We start from the raw sequence: 16,377 nt of genomic DNA on the forward strand, positions 1-16,377 counted from the left end.
ATTTGGTCTGGTTTGCATTTCCTCACAGGAAAGGTTTCCGCCACCAGCTCCTGGACCCAGCAGACACCCTCCTCCTCAGCCACATGCTCTTCCCAGCCACCCTGCCAGCCAGGACCTTCTCTGCAAGCTCCAACACAATTCTACATGCATTATTTATCCCTCCTGCTAAGTCATGCAGTGGGCTAATTACTTAACTATTGTAATGATATTTTGAAATGGCTGTACTCTGTTATACTGATTTTCATGAGCTTGCTTGTTTTGAGAAAAGAGCATATTTTTCTGGAATGTAAGAAAACCCAAGTTTGACATTCATTTCAAGCCTAAGAACTGAATGTCAAAAGGGAATTTTTAGAATTATCAATATATTCTTAATCAAAAAAATGTTAGTATATTATTTGATTTCTACTGTATGTGCTAACAACCACAGAAGACATGTTTCTTCATTAATCTAATGAAATATGAAAATAGTTATTAACAATTTGTACGTGTTAATGACAAAGTTTTTCCTTCCAAAAGAATGACATTTTCCTTTTAAAACTCTTCAAGACTTTGGTTAGCATAATTACCAAACATCTGAAAGCTGAGAGACTGATTTTTATTAACAAACTCAAACTCAAGTCAAGACACATTTGCATGCCGTGCTTACCACCACATTAAACTTTACTGGGATAAATGCTCATCCTCAGACTCAGAGAATTGTTACTGAAAAACACTGTTTAGAATCAGCTTTTTCTATATACTCAACATGATGTAAGCTACACAGCAGAGCAATTAAACAATTATTTATGTCTCCCTACCCCCAGGATGCTCTTCAGGCTATGCATGATTCAAGGTGTACTCGCAGCAGTTTTGTGGAGCGATGAACAGCATTTCAAAAAATTCAACAGTCCCAGTAGTTCAGAACTGGTTGGAAAACTTTTTCTGCCTGGAGCCAGCAATTCTTCCAGGAGGAACTTTACTTTAAAAGCTGTTAAGGATAATACCCTGAACTGGCCCAAGCAGGGAAAGCAGTAAGTCACGATAATCGACCTGTCTTACCTACTAATAATCTGCTGGCTATACAAGCAAAGACTTGGATACAACTCCAGGGAAAAGGAATGTAATCTTTTTGATACAAGTGAGCACGTAGACGAGGCTCATTGAAAATTGCAGCTCTGCAAAATATGGTGAATCTCTTGGGTTTTTCTGGATATTTTGTTTCATTCTGCTTGAAAACAAGAAAATGTTTGGTCACCAAGGTGCTCTCCTTAAAAAAAAACAACAAACAGAAAAGACCAGATGTAGCAGTCTCAGGCCCTGTTCAGACTTTAGAGGATCTAGGAAGACCAAGAGCAAAGAGCAGTCTGAGGAGTCCTCTGCTTACACAGACAGACCACGCTATTCCCTGACGTCTTTGTTTAGGGCTTTATTCAACACATTTCTCAAATCTTTTTTATCTATTAAAAACATCTACTTGAACAAACAGTCTTGGGAAAAAAAAGCAAGATCACAAAAGACAACCATGTTAAGTTTCATGTCAACTTATTCCCTTTCTTCTCAGTGCATCAATCCCAGGGGCCTGATCCAGCCCTTGCAGCTGACAGCAAAGTGCTGTGCTGAATTCTGCAGCCTCTGGACATGACTCAAAAAATCAATGCAAGGAGCAAAAGGTCACATTCTCCCCAAGCATCAACTACCTGTTGAACCAAGACAGACATCCAGATGCTAGCACACTCAGAAATAAAGCAACCAACAGTTATCAAACTCATTTCTAAGCACAATGTCTGTATTCCCACACCTGTGACTAAGTAAACCTGCTCCTCACACTACACCTTTGTTGGAAAAAAAAAAACCAAAAAATAAACTACTCATGCTTGTGACAGCTTTTATAAACAAGTAAGTGCAGTACACAGCTGTACAACTTAAGAGTTTCAAATTCAGAGTGCCAGTGGGAAAGTCAGTCTGGCTTCACACTCAAAAATTGCAAGAGAGGAAAAACTAGAGAGATGGAAATAAAACCAAACTACTGCTCAGTGCTATTCTTCACTGTCCCTGCACATTAGGGAAAACCCTGAGAACTATAATAGGTACATTATTACGGATCTTTTTCCATTACTTGCTTGACATGCTGGGCCATTGGCAGCATGAGTGCCTCTTTCAGGCACAAGAAGTGAGACTGTCCTGATGTTCTACATCCTTGTAAGTGCACAGGCTGAACATGAAGGTGTGATCTCCCATGCATTCATGGAGCAGCCATGCAGCACATGGGCATGATACTCTATTTGTCATTGATTTTTCTACCAATTTGTTAATTTGTAATTGGAAAAAAAATCATCCCCTTCATAGATGGGATAGCTTTTCCTTACAAGTTTCACTGTTGCTTTCTTGAATGCTGATTCAGTGTGTCTCAGCCCAGCAGTGTAAATTCCTGGCATGCACTTGTATGTTCCCAGCTGATGCAACCCAGGAGCCTCAAGGAATCCTTCACAGGTCTACAGGACTGAATGCAAATATGTGGTCCCAGCTGGCAGAGGTGCTGCCAAACTGTCACTGTCAATAAGTCATCTAATGAAGCTCAAAATTTCAGTTTGAGCTCTTCTATTCCAGCCCGTCCCTGTGGACAGCCCCACAGTCCCATGGCTGCTAACAAAGCATGTCTCAGATGCATCAGATCTTCTTGACCTCGGAAGTTAAGCAACTTACAACTAACTTGACTCACATCTGGCAATAAGTTCTCCTAATTAATGAGTCTTAATTGCTGCCAGAGCCCTGTATTCCCACACCCATGACAAAGCATGTTCCTCGCTCTGCTAACCCCTGTGTAAAACTGCACAGCTCTGACAGCCCCGTGCCTGTAGTACCACACAGCTGAGCCATTCCTCCCGTACTTCAGGAGCAAAGACATTGCTGTATAAGAGAGAAAAGTGTACAAAAAGTACCCCCCAGACCATTCCAGCAGCTCAACATCACTTGCTTTCTGGCTGCCCTTGCTCTTTTTTTTTTATCTATACAGCTCAGACAAAGGAAGTTAAACATTGTTTGTTAATTCTGACTTCACATGCAGTTTTGACAAGACATTTCAGAACCTAAAGTGTCTCCCTACAAGCTGTATGTGGACTTCACAGTGCATTTACTTTACAGATAGGTAAAAGCATGCAGGTGAGTTACCTAAATGGCCAGATTCACAGCAAGTTAAAGTTCTCCCCAAACCCCCAAGAAGTCATGTCAGAGCTGCCAGCCCCCTACTCACAGTGCTGGAGGGTACAGAAACACCCACCAGCCACACAGAGCAGCCCTTTCCTCCCAACATGTACAGCTTCCATGTGTGCCGTGTTGGAACTGACCATCTTTGGACACAGATTCTGCTTACACAAGGTTTGCAGCCCTGTATCCCAAAACTCCTGCCCACCTTGAGGGAAGTCCATGCTTGCTCCTGATGGGATCACTGCTGTGGCTCCCAAGAGCCCAGAAGGGAGCAAAGCAGCCACGGAGGAGCAGCAGTTTGCAGGTTAACTCACCCTCCTTGGGCAAAGCTGGACGATGCCCTGCACACCAAGCTGCCTTGAATCCAGCCCAGTGCTGCTGCCACACACCAGCACAGCCCCAGACAAGCCATCGTCCCTCACTGCCTCTTGCTTTGCCTTCTGCTCTGACAGAAACCCAGCGCCACCAGACTCTGCTGCAGTAACTTCTGCAACCCAAGGGCTTCCCTTTCAACACTTCTCCTCCAATTAAGACCCACCGCCCTTCAAATCAGCCAGCTGCCTGTCTTCTCTCCACCAGTCAAGCTACTTGTGTGTAAAACCAATAAGACACACAATTCCCCCAGAATAATTCACCATTTTTATGGGCAGCATTTTTACAGGGTGCAGGTTTCTGAATTGCTAATAGTATGCTGAATTGCAAACATTTCCTAAAGCTTGTTAAATATTTCTGTTAAATTGATCCACACCCATATGTAACAAATGAAAACAGTTTTATTTCTCTTCAAGGCACCTGTAATAACGGAGCAATGGTAGCAAACAGGCAGCAACCAGCTCCCTGGCCCTATTAGCATTACAGAGGAAAGCCTCCCCTTCTGCTGCTAATGATGTGCTCTACCCTGTATCCCCAGGAGACAAATGACTGCACTGGCTGATTGACTCCATCACAGGGCCATCATCCATCAATGTATTGCCTCTCTTATTGAAATCTCATCTCAGGAAGAGAAAGTGCTCTGTGCCACTTCCGAAAAAAACAGTGAAAGCACTTTCAGAATAAGAGCTCCAAGATATATAATGAGAGCCAAATATTTCAGCAGAGACACACATTCCCAGCAACCTGAACAGATCACCATGCTTTGTCCACCCAGGACAAGTAAGATTTACATCCTTCTGCGAAACTAGATCTTTTTTCTTTTTAATTAAACAAAGGAATGAAACACGTACTGCAGACATAAATTTCTTGATCAAATTATAACACAGACAGTGAATATAATAATACAGATTGAAAATGGCATCCTGAGGATATTTAGTTAGCTGACTTGCTAAAGGGTGAATTCCAGCATCTCTTACACAGACTGAAATCACATTAATACCATACAAGCCCCACTGTCATCTTCAAACAGAAGAAAATAGAAATCCTTCCATGTATTTATTTACTACATAGGTAACAAAAAGAAAAAAAAAAGAGAGCAATCCTATTCCATTAATAAATACCCCTATAATTTATAAAATGTTGCACATATGGGACCGGGGTGCAGGGAGTAATCCACACTCACCACTCATCAAGCAGTTTTCTGATCAACTTTACATCACTGAAGCCACCAAATCCCAGCAGTTCTGCATCCTCTGTCCACCTCCCCAAATCGACCACATGAAGCTGCACACAAATTACCCAGACATGGCTCCAAGTGCACAAAAATAATTTAGTTCAGATAAAACATTTTAGATTATGATCAGTCTCACTTCTGTCTACTCAAAAGTATAAATCTGAAGAAGGCAACTTTATCTCAGGAAAGATATTTTGTCTCACTTAGCACCTCTGCATGTTACAAACAATTCATTATAACTCAGAAATCCCCATGAACAATCTGCTCAAGAAAACATGTCTAAACATTTATTCCTTGTTTAGCCCTAAACAAAATCCAAAACTGATTTGTTTTGCTTCCATTTTATTTAAAGACAACCAATCTGGTAAGACCCTAAAACTAAAGTTTTTGGAACTTCTGAACAGTGAATCATAGAATGGCCTGGGTTTGAATGGATTCTAAAGATCATCTTGTTCCAACGACTTTGCCACGGGCAGGGACACCTTCCACTATCCCAGGGTGCTCCAAGCCCTGTCCAACCTGGTCTGGAACAGCTCCAGGGATGGGGCAGCCACAGCTTCTCTGGGCAACCTGTGCCAGGGCCTCACCACTCTCACAATGAAGAATTTCTTCCTAATACCTCATCTAACCCTGCCTCCTGCCCAGTTTGAAGCCATTCCCCTTGTCCAGTCCCTTCATGCCCCTGTAAAAATTCCCTCTCAAAATTTCTAGTCTCTTGATCCTTGTGGCATAAGGGTGTGCTCCACAATCCCAGGCCAGTGTCTCAGGAAAGACCACATACAGTTCAAATCAGGTCTCCTGGTTTCGTGATCCATATTTTAGATCCCTACAAGCCCTTTTCCTTGTGGATTTCCAGTATTACTTAACAGCAGATAGGCTGTGGGTGCACTTTGAACTTTCAGAAACACAGAAAGAACTTTAGGAATAAAATATTATCAAAGCAACACCCAGTTTTAAGCAATTAATTTTGGGTTTTGTAGGGAGAACTTGAGATTGACATTATTTGGAATACAATGAGTTACTGAACAGTCAAACAAAATCCAGTGGGTCAGCAAAGAGAAGTGATGCTTTTCTCTCTCACTTACATTTGAGCCAGTCAGAATTACTATCTTTCCCATGTTTAACAGGCAGTGATTTTGTTGGTGTACCAATTAGCATTCTGCTACAAAGAACATGCTCCTAATTAATAGCTGGGTTATGGGAAGAGCAATGTTAAGGATCTGGTTGTACCTCCAGATGTACCAAAAGAGTGCAAAAGGAGCTCGGCTTGATGTAAAGGAAATCTGTCTGCACAAAGAGACAATCAATGTATTTAGCATATGTCAGCTCTAAAAGGAACTCAGAGAAACGTAATGAAGGCATTTCCACATTATTTCTGTTGTATCCTGTAATCCTGGACATCTGCTTAGGGTAGCCTGGATGGGCTACTCAGTGTTCCTGGTCTGCTTTTTTTGCTGTGCCCTTAACATAAAATGGCCATAAGGGAAGTTTGCCCTTACCTGTCTGATACAACTTTAAATAACTCATAAACTTCCCTTCCCTCTGGAAATGGTCAAATTTCTCCTTTTCTCCTTGTGAAGAAATAGCCCAGTGCAAAGAGACAAAGTACAGCTAGAAGACACAGCCACAGAGAGTTTGTATGAATCTTATTTCAGGTCAGAGCTATGCATTACGAAACTCCAGCGCACCTTGCGAGTGACCTACATTGCAGGACTGGAACCCACTAACCTACAGAACCACCTGAAATCCCACAAAATAGGTCAGTGGGTTTCCTCCTAAGAAGAATTCCCCAGACAAGAAGAGATGCACATGAAATAAAGGACAAGCAGGGCACATGCTCTGCCTGATGCAGGAGCCATGTGTCTCACTCTGCTGCCATATTCCTGCAGACCAGCAGGACTCCCCAGAAGTGCTGTGAACTTCTGTGCTCCTCACTGAGGGACCCTGGAAGGACCTGTTTGTTCAAGCCCAATGGAGCAGGAAGAAAAGGAGCAGTTCCACAGCAAGGAACAGTAAGCCTACCAATAATTCAAACCAGCTGGAGTACGAGTGACACCCAATTCAAGATCACCAGTGAACTCATCTGGAATTATGGCAGGGGTGTCTAAGTTACAGCACAAAAACAGGTGTAGCCAGCCAAAACAATCCATCCAGCCCACAGCACATTTCTTGACTCCTTTCACCTCTCATGAGGGTCTTGGGTCTCATGCATTTTCTTCAGGGACCTAAAAATTCAGCCAAAACAGAGTCCCAGAGTGCTGCACCCTGCTGGGGAACACCAACACTGAGCACAGGACACTCAGCCAGGGTGCCACAGGAGCAGAGGACAGCCACAGGGAACCACACTTTGCACCCATCACTTCCCTCCTCTCAACTATCACTCCAGGCAACACTGCACACTGTCTTATTTCCAGTGCAGCCAATTCCTCTTACCAGACAAACCCTACATCAGGGTGCAAACACACCCACCAGCCGTGCAAAGGCAGCAGCCCCTCCACAGCAGCAGCTGATGGGAACATGAAACAATCAGGGCAATTAAGAAAGGCACGCAGAGAAAGTTGCTCTGCATTCCTCTGCCTACCAGTTCCCCACAAGGACCTGTTGGGAGCCAGGGGTCAGCATCCCAGTGGACGCAACGTCTGTTCACAGCAATAAAAGAGAGTTGCATGCCCTCTCCTCCTACACACACACACACACACACTTTGATTTAGATTCCCATCTCCCAGAAAAGCAGCCTATGGAGGAAGAGAAAAATGAATAATATCCACACTGAATGTTATCAGTGATGTATTAACACGCTCAGTGTCGCAGTTTATCCATTAGATCTTCAGAGAGTCTCCACGAGAAATCAGAGATTGACATTAAACTCTACCACCCACAATTAACCCAAATGAGGAATCCACATAAATATTATCAACACCCCTTATGCATGCTGAAGATTTTATTACTTATTTTAGCCAAAAGATCTTTTTATCCTAATGAAAAAAAGGAAAACAACAGGTATAGCTACTATTCCTTAGTAGGACATTCAGAAAAAAAAATGTGGTAGAAGCAAAGTGAGTCACAGGAACCACCATACTCCCAAACTGAATTTGCCACCCACAGCTTCTCAGGTACCCAAATTTGACAACCATAGCACAGGGGTACTGCCTTGGTGCTGCACGTCAACACTGAGGATTCTCCCTGCTGAGAATGATTTCCCAGAGGTGCTGAGATCTAAGAGAAATCCTGGGGTGATGGTAATGAGATCATTAATGCCAGAGCCAAACACCGCAAAGAGCAAATCAGGACACAATTCTCACTTCTTTCAAACAGCCAAAGTACAAGACACAGATCTTATGCCAGGGTTATGCTTGCACCAGGCTGACAGATAATAGCTGATCTGAAGCTGAACAGCTTCATCTGCTCAGTTGAAGCCACACAGACCAACTTCATGCTAGTCTAAAAAGTAAGTGCAGCGTGAATCTGTACCAGAAGTCAGTTCATAACGGATCAATACTCCAAGCCATGTGGCTGAGACACATGTGGTTCTGCAAGACAAGTCACAGATTCAAACTTGGTGTGTTGTCAAACCACAGCCCCAGAATTCAGGGCTTGCTGCGAACCATCAGCATTGTCTGCTTGTCAGATGGTGTTTGCTCCTGCCCTTGGCTCCTCCGCCCTGGTGGGTTTGCCAGACCCAGCAGAAGCACTCCCCAAATCCACAAAGTAACAGCCACTTACTCTTAGGCAGTGCTGGCAAATAAGGGATGAGACAACAGAGATCTCAAGAACTCCTGGCACGTGGGCAAACATTTTGCACATAGGATTGTGCAGTGCAGCACTCAGCAGTACCCAGGCAGGGTTACACTGCACCCTCCAGCACCAGAACAGCAGTCCCTGAGGGGATACACCCTCAGGATGTGAATGGTCCAGTGGAACACTGCCACAACTCCAGCCTGGTACAGCCCCGTGCTTCATTCCTCTCCTAATCCAACAGCCATTTAAATTCAGCAATCAACAGGAAAAACAGGGATGATTTGACAATAGATTTAAAGAGCCAAATAGTAAAACAAATATTCCAGAATAAAAGCACCAACATTGCTTCCATAGCAGCTTTCTTTTAAGACAAGTTATATATTCCATTTTTATAGACATTAAGCCACTTAAAAGCCAGCTATGATGCTAAATAAAACCCACCTTAATGCAAGTGAAAGCTAACTAACTTGAGAGAACCAAATTAAACCACTTGGCTTCCAACCTACACCACAGCCACACATCACTGCAAGAGTTTTCAGAACAGTCCTGCAAACACATGGCAAATAAGCAGGGCACATATTATTTGTATGAAGGTCAGGATCATAAGCCTGATTCTTCATTCCAGGAATAGCAGGACTATCTGCTGCCTATTCTGGTCAGCCCAGCCTGGATGCAGAAGAGAATACTTTTCCATGGTGACATGGACAGTAGTTTGCATCCTTCAAGGTGGTAATTCAGACCCTGCAAGCGTGAGAATTTTCTGCAGAACTAAAGAGAAACAAAGGCCAGTATCTGAGACATCTGTTCCATAGAAGAGAATTCAGTTTCTAAAATATGAACAGTTTTAGCTCTGTCTCCCCTCAAAAATAAAGATGGCAAGAAGGTGAAGCACTACTGTCATCACTCCTTGAGCACTCCACAATTAAGTGTACATTCACATCACTTGGTACGAACTCCAAACCCTGCTTCAACTTCAGGCATACAGGTATTAGCAACAAATAAAACAGAAATTCTTGCTCAATTTATACCTTGCAGAGGACACACACATTTCAACCCAGTTTTATCCTAAAAGCTCCCATTGTTTTGTTAATTTGCATATCAGACATCCATTTGTTGCCTTCACATTTTCCACTGACTTTAAGTGAATTTCTCTGTATTCAAGGCACAATCATGATAAGAGGATGTGGAGCTTGGACAAGAAAAGCATTCATCCCAAATTTAGAGAAAAAAATAACATCAGAGAAACTCCACCACATTGCACCACTTGCCTATTCATCCAAAATGAAAGTTTTAAAAAACAGTTTCCCTAAAATCATAAGGAAGGGAGCAAATATTCTCCTTCACAATGAAGTCTAAAAACAATCCCATGTAGAAACACTTCACATCCCTGCCTGGGAGGAGAGAGGAAGTTACAAGAGGTGTACGGGAACACAATATATGTAAATGATCAGAGAACCAAAGGAGCAAGAAGAGGAGCAAGAATGCCATTAGGAAAAACAAACAGGAGCAGAGAGCCATCACCTACCCCCAAATAGGAACTCACAGGAAATATGAGGCCAAATCCTGCCCTCACATTCTTAGGAAATCCAAAGTAAACTTTCCTTCCGTGTTTGAAGAAGTAATGGATATTGGAAAGGAACATGAGTCTGTGGAGCAAACTTCCTGGCAGAAGTTTCAATTCCAGTCTTCTGAGTGCAGGAGCTGGTGTTGCTACACCAGAGCAAACCTCCAGAAGAGACAGAGGACACAAGTTAAGTGGTGACCAGCACCAGTTCCCTGTGCTGTGACACCAATAAAAATCTCCAGGAAAGGAATAAGGCTCTGTAAACCCCAGCAAACAGCTCCCCACTGCTCACTCTGCAGCCCTAAATCATCATCTCACCCAGCTGAGCTCTGTGTTGAACAGAGATGGTGTCTTTGCCATCATCCTCACAGAGGGAAAACAGTAAAAAAAAACTCATCATACTTGCCTGAATAGAAAGTAATAAAAGTTTAACCATAAAATAGCAAGAATCCAGGTGAGGAAAGGAAGTTAGTGACATACTGTAACAAATCCAGTATACAAGTGCTACAGGTTTAATATAATCTTTGCACAACAATTCTTCAGAGATGGATTTGACCTAATTTTTATTTAAAAGTGCACCTGAAATATTTATAAACAGCTCCTTGAAAAAGCAGTGCAATTTAACTGTTCAGCCTCTACAATGATTTTGACTTGGCAGGTCAACTCTAAAACTCACTGTTGTTTGAAGCTCCTTTTATGAGATCCTAGGGAAAGGGGATAGTTGGATCTGAGAAGATAAAACTTCTAACTGCTGCCAGCCACCCCTCCCACACACCAACAGATTATATTGACTCTGAAAAAATATACACACGGTGAGAACTAGCTAAGGGCCTCACCAGTTCTTAAATAAGAGAATATTTATCAGCCAAAGTAAATTCCACAACAAATAACTGGCTTCACAGTACAGGGAGGGGGGAAGTAGGTCATACCAGATCTTAAAAAAATCCCTGGGCATGCTGTGACTGCATACAACAATTTGATGAAAAACAGTTGCCTCACCATGTCTTTCACTACTTGGTTGTGTTTTTTTTAAAAGTGAGTTTGATAAATTTCTGTAAGTGTTACTGAAGTAAGTCACAAGGAAGCAAGGCAGTTTTAACTGTAGAAAAGTGTCATCAACTTGTCAAATTGCAACTTAAAAGTCAAGCTCATCAGACACCTTATATTTCAAGTAATAAATTATCAATCATAACTCATTAAGTATCTTTACATCAGTCATTTATTTAAAAAAATCTGAATAATTTCCCAGCACTGATTCGTACACCACATAGTATAAAATTCAAAGTAACACCACAAATAGCTCTGACCTCCCAGAACTTCCCAACACACAATGCTCTCTCACAACACTCAATCACTCCTGCTTTCTGTTATATTTATTCATAAATTATACAAATATGCAAGAAGACATGATGGGCCATTGAATATTTTAAATACTTTCTCAAATTCTACAAACAAAAGCAATTTTAAAAGCAGCAAAAAATGAATAGAAAGCTGATGAATTAAATGAATTAAAATTAGAAGCCATTCATAAGGGTCCATTAAAAGCTAAACAGAATTACAATGTTCTAGACCCGAGGATCACATCTGCAAGTAAGGCTACAGCTCTTAACCTGAAATCATCGACTGCTTTCACTCTTAATGGCCCTTTAAAAGACAAACCATCCTACTACTGCAACAAACAGTTTGAAAGTTATCTTTAAAAAAAAATAAAAACGCAAGGGCATGTGAGAGCAGGCTGCTGCTCTCCAAATGAACAGCAGCATGGTGGCCAATGAAAATAACAGTGTCTGATACAGGACAGATCCCATCTGGGCTCCTTCATTTCCTTGGGGCTCTGCTCCCACTGACACCCAGGCACTGGTGACACTGGGAGCGTGTGGGGATTGCAGGGCCACACTCCGGAGGAGCAACATGCTCCACCTGAGCCAACGGGGAAGCCAAGGAAGCAGAAACCCACAGGAATGAAACGTGCTGGGAAAGTTCAGCTGCACAACTAAGACTGAACGAGTCAAGAATCAACTCCAGGTGCACACGGAACACTGCTGTCCCAAAGCTGGACATTACTCAATGCTCTAACCATGCTATTTACAACTGGTTTGAGTTCAACACCTCTGTACATTTTGTAAAAAGCACAGATACTTGTAGCTGACGTGCATCACAAAACACAGAGTGAAGCACTTCAGTGCTCTGTTACTGTAACTCAGAGTTTCAATGGCCCGAAAACATGCTCCCCATTAAAAATGTAGGCACTTCACATTGTCTAAAGCACAGTGCGAACAATAACAATCCAACACGCTTTCACCTCCTTTGTCAATCAAGCTAAGACAGCCAAGTCATGCAAACAGCCTGCTGATGAGAGCACCTCAATACACAGCTGCACTCAAGGAAAACGACGCCTTTCACAATGGAAACCTCACAGACTATTTCTTTGGCAAAGCACAGCAATGGGAACCCAAATTTGGAAGGCACAATATGAACAAAATCTGAAATCAACATGGTAGAACAAATCACAAAAAAAAGGGAAAGCAGAGCACCACATGCCTGCTTTAGCATCAACTGATACCTCCAGGACAAACTTTCCAAACCCTCCAACTGAGAAACAGCAACTTTGGGGGCTTTTTTGAGATTAAATTAACTACTGCATGTCAGACTCACCACCTCACAAAGACCTCCACAGTTTCTCAGAGCAAGGCAATCAGAGAGACCTGACAGCTAAAGCTTTCAAAATCCCGCACCATTCCCACACTGAACACAAAGCCGATTCCTTTCTGATGACAACAGTCACCGAGAGATCAACATCTCAGGGAGGGAGTTGTTCTTACAGCATCTTTAGTTTCAGCCGTTTCCTTTCTCGCTCCCTAATCCTAAATCATTTCTACTCCTGCAGAGAACACAGGTAAACCTCCACCCAAACCACAGAAAACCATCTGCCCCAAACCACAGTCAGCACGTTTCTGGCTGGCTGTGCATCTCCAAAAGGTTCTCTGAACACCAGCAACACAAAAACGCACAGAACAACAAAAAGATTCGGGATGCTGCCACATCCACGAAACATGTCTTCCAGCTCCAATTAAACGCTTGAAAGAGAATTTTTAAAATCCACAAGCTTTTGAAAGGGGACAGAAGGGACGGCATCGGGGGAGAGAAGGGATGCAACCAGCCGATATCCAGGCAACAGCAAAAAAAATCAACAAGTCGGCGCAGCCCAGCGCGGAGCACGAGCCGCGTTGAAAGGTGCGGACGTACCTTGTGGAGGTGCCTTTCCTGACATCGCAGATGCTGCATTTGAAGGCTTCCGCGCTGTTCCTGAAGGTGCACACGCTACAATCCCAAAAGCCTTCGTCGGCTGCAGGTTTGGCTTGCCTTTTCGGCCTTGAGGAGGGGGAGGGAGAGGGAAAGCGTGTGTGTGTACGTGTGTGTTTGGGGAGGAGGAGAGAGGCGGCGGGAGGAGGAGAGAGAGAGGAGGAGGAGGAGGAGAGAAAGAAAACACACACATGAGAAACCATGTTACAGAGCCCCGAAACCCAGCGCCTGCTCGCACCGCCGCTCTCCCGCGGGGCCGGGAGCAGCCGACAAACCCCGACCGGGGCCGGGCCCGGAGAGGTGCGGGGGGCGCCGAGCTCCGCCCCGGCCCCGCCGGGCCGAACCCGCCGGGCCGGGCCGCCCGCGTCCCCCCGCCCGCGGCGGGAGGGTGGGAGGGTGGGAGGGTGGGTGGGCGAGTTTGCGGGCTGGGAGGCGCGTTCCCTCCTCCACCTTGTTAAACCTCCCTTTGTCTGGGAGCGGCGAGTGCGCGGAGCGGGGAGTGCGAGCGAGCGGAGCCGCCATGGCTGCGCTCGCACCGCACCAGCCCTGGCACCGGCGGCAGGCTGGGAGACACCGGCACTCCTCCTCCTCCTGCTGCCCTTCCACACTCCCTCCATCTTAGGAGCCTCCCTCACTCCCTCCCCGCCCGCGGCCCCCCCCGCCCCGGCCCCCCGCGTACCTGGCGGGGCGGCGCGGGCTCGCCGCCCCCTCCCCGTTCGCTCCCTCCATCTTAGGCGCCCCTCGCCGCCTCCCCCCGCCGGGGCCGAGCACACGCCGGCGGCTGCCAGCCAGGGCCTACCCGCCGCCATCCCCTCGGCCGGGGCCGGGGCAGAGGCGGCCGCGCCGCGCTCCCTCCATCTTACCGCCTCTCCCAGCCCGCCCCCGCGCCCCCGCTCACCTGGTCGGGCTCTTCTTGTCGCCCATGACCATGGATCGGGGCCGCCCCTGCCCTGCGCACAAAGAAAGAGGCGAGGGGAGGGAGGGCGGGGGGACGGGGCTGCCTCCGTCCAGCAGGCTCCGGCTGCTGCGCACCCCGCGCCGCCGCTCCTGCCGCTGCCAGGCTCCGCTCCGGACTAGCAGCGCAGCGCAGCCCGGCGCCCTCCCTCCTCCTCCTCCTCCTCCCTCTCTCCCTCCCCGCGCCGCGCCGCTCCGGCGGGCGGAGCTGCTGCCGCGCCGCGGCCAATGGGGGCGGCCCCGCCGCCGGCCCTGCCGGGGAGGGAGCGGGGGGGAGCCGGGAGCGCCCCCTGCGCCGCCCCGCCGGGTCCCACCCCCGGCCGCACGGAGCCCCCGCGGGCCGCCCCTCCGCGCCGGCTCTCCTCCGCGCCGGGAGGGCTCGGGCTCCGCGCTGCCCGCGGCTGGCCCCTTCCCGTCCCTGGCCCCTCGGAGGGTTCGTCGCCTGCCTGTCCCCCGGGGAGCGGGGCTGCCGCGGGCGGGACGGCGGCGCTCGGGGGACGGCAGGCCCGCTCCGTGAGGGGAAGGGCGGCCAGAGCCGGCCCGCCCGCCCGGTGGCTGCGCTGGGAGCACCGGAGGGGCTGGGCAGCGGGAGGCAACTCCTGCTGTGTGTCCTGACCTCGGGGACGGGCTCCCGGTGCCCTCAGGGATGCCTCCGCTGCCACCTCCGGGAGTTGGCTTCAGGCTCGGGGTCAGGGCAGCGGCCCGCCCAGAGGCCAAGGTGTTTCGACAGCGCTGCTGTAGTGCTGCTTCCAGAAATGCTCCCATCAATCGCTCAGTGATCTATCGGCTCCAGCAAGCACGAGCTGTCGTTCTGCAAAACTCCTGAGGTACCAGAACGTGGCGTTCCCAAAAAGTGGCATTCTCGAAAAGCAGCAGTCCTGCCCTGAGATTCCCCGCGGCCCCCTGGGGCCTGTGGAAGTGCTGGCAGGGCGGGCTGGGATGGGGACACGCCAAGGATGAGCTGTCCCTGCCATTGCTGAGCCCCTTTCACACGGGGCTGTTCCCTCTGCAGCAGCCACAGGGGATGGGGGCCATGAGCAGCTGAGGAGGGATGGCGCGAGGGGTGATGAGTGAAGGCAAAAAGTTGGTACAGTCACACGTCTTGCAGTGTAGACATTCTTTCGCTGTGCTCTTCTACTGTGCTTTCCCACTTTCTCAGTGGTGACTAAGCCAAGCAAACATCTCCCATCAGGGAGATCTTCATCCCCAGGCAAGGCGCAGGGCCGACAGGAGGGACGTGGGCTGCACAGGGCTGTACCTGAGAGAGTGGTGAGTGGGGTTGCAGGGAGAGTGCAGAGACTGCCTGAGCAAAGTTAATCTATGGCTGAGTACAAGGGGGAAAAAAAATAAAATTATTACTTAAAAGCAAACCATTGTAAGTGGCTTAAAGCAGGATAGGCACCTACATGGCAGGAGGCAACATAACCGTGTCCTGTGCATTACAGCCTTAGAAATCTGGACTCATGAGCCACAGAGGGTTTTTCCCTCCACCAATGCCCATTTTAACAGTCAAATCATGCTGGCAGAGTCACCTCCTGTATTTAAGAGCTGTGTGTAATCCACTTACCCTACCTAACCTCCCCCCATCCCCACCCAGGTATTTTAACCCTTGCTGGCACCTCCACCAACCACTTTAATTTCCAGAGAGACTTCCAATGGCTTTTTTCCTCACCACACATGTTCCTGAACAATACAGCAAGACGCAGACATACTCCAAGGGCAGAGTTAAGGTTGCACAATTATCACATGTAGGAAGTGTCATTTTCCCATTGCATCTGCTGTTTTCCAAACATTTTTGCTCTTTTAGATTATAGCTGTAACGTTTGCTTTGGGAATGTGTGTGGGAACAGGAGCTCAGCAATGCTCATGGGGTCTGGTAAGCAGAGACCTGATGTGCAATCGCTACCAGACCTTTGTGGCAATGGAGAGTGTGGGGACAAGAACAGCACCATTCTCGGGGACAAGGTCAGTGGAGAACCTGAGAAGCACAGAAAGGCAGAAAGCACTGAAATTTTGACTTAGCAAGAGA

The 16,377-nt window shown here is 46.9% G+C and overlaps 1 protein-coding gene across 2 annotated transcripts in view; it reads right to left on the reverse strand.

Annotated features, from left to right (window-relative positions):
• Positions 1-14,528, reverse strand: part of RYBP (RING1 and YY1 binding protein) — a 38,651-nt gene extending 24,123 nt beyond the window's left edge. Inside the window, exons 1-2 of one of the 2 annotated variants that reach the window (XM_058845291.1) lie at positions 14,293-14,528; positions 13,338-13,463 (exon numbers count right to left, since the gene is read on the reverse strand). In XM_058845291.1, coding sequence (XP_058701274.1) covers positions 13,338-13,463; positions 14,293-14,324 — 158 coding nt within the window. In that variant the 5' untranslated portion in view covers positions 14,325-14,528. Of the gene's footprint in view, positions 1-13,337; positions 13,613-14,292 lie in introns of those variants that run through there. The other variant, XM_058845290.1, reaches the window with a different exon arrangement.
• Positions 14,529-16,377: the final 1,849 nt, after the last annotated feature.

Source organism: Poecile atricapillus, chromosome 9 (assembly GCF_030490865.1).
Source record: "Poecile atricapillus isolate bPoeAtr1 chromosome 9, bPoeAtr1.hap1, whole genome shotgun sequence".
Lineage (NCBI taxonomy): Eukaryota > Metazoa > Chordata > Aves > Passeriformes > Paridae > Poecile > Poecile atricapillus.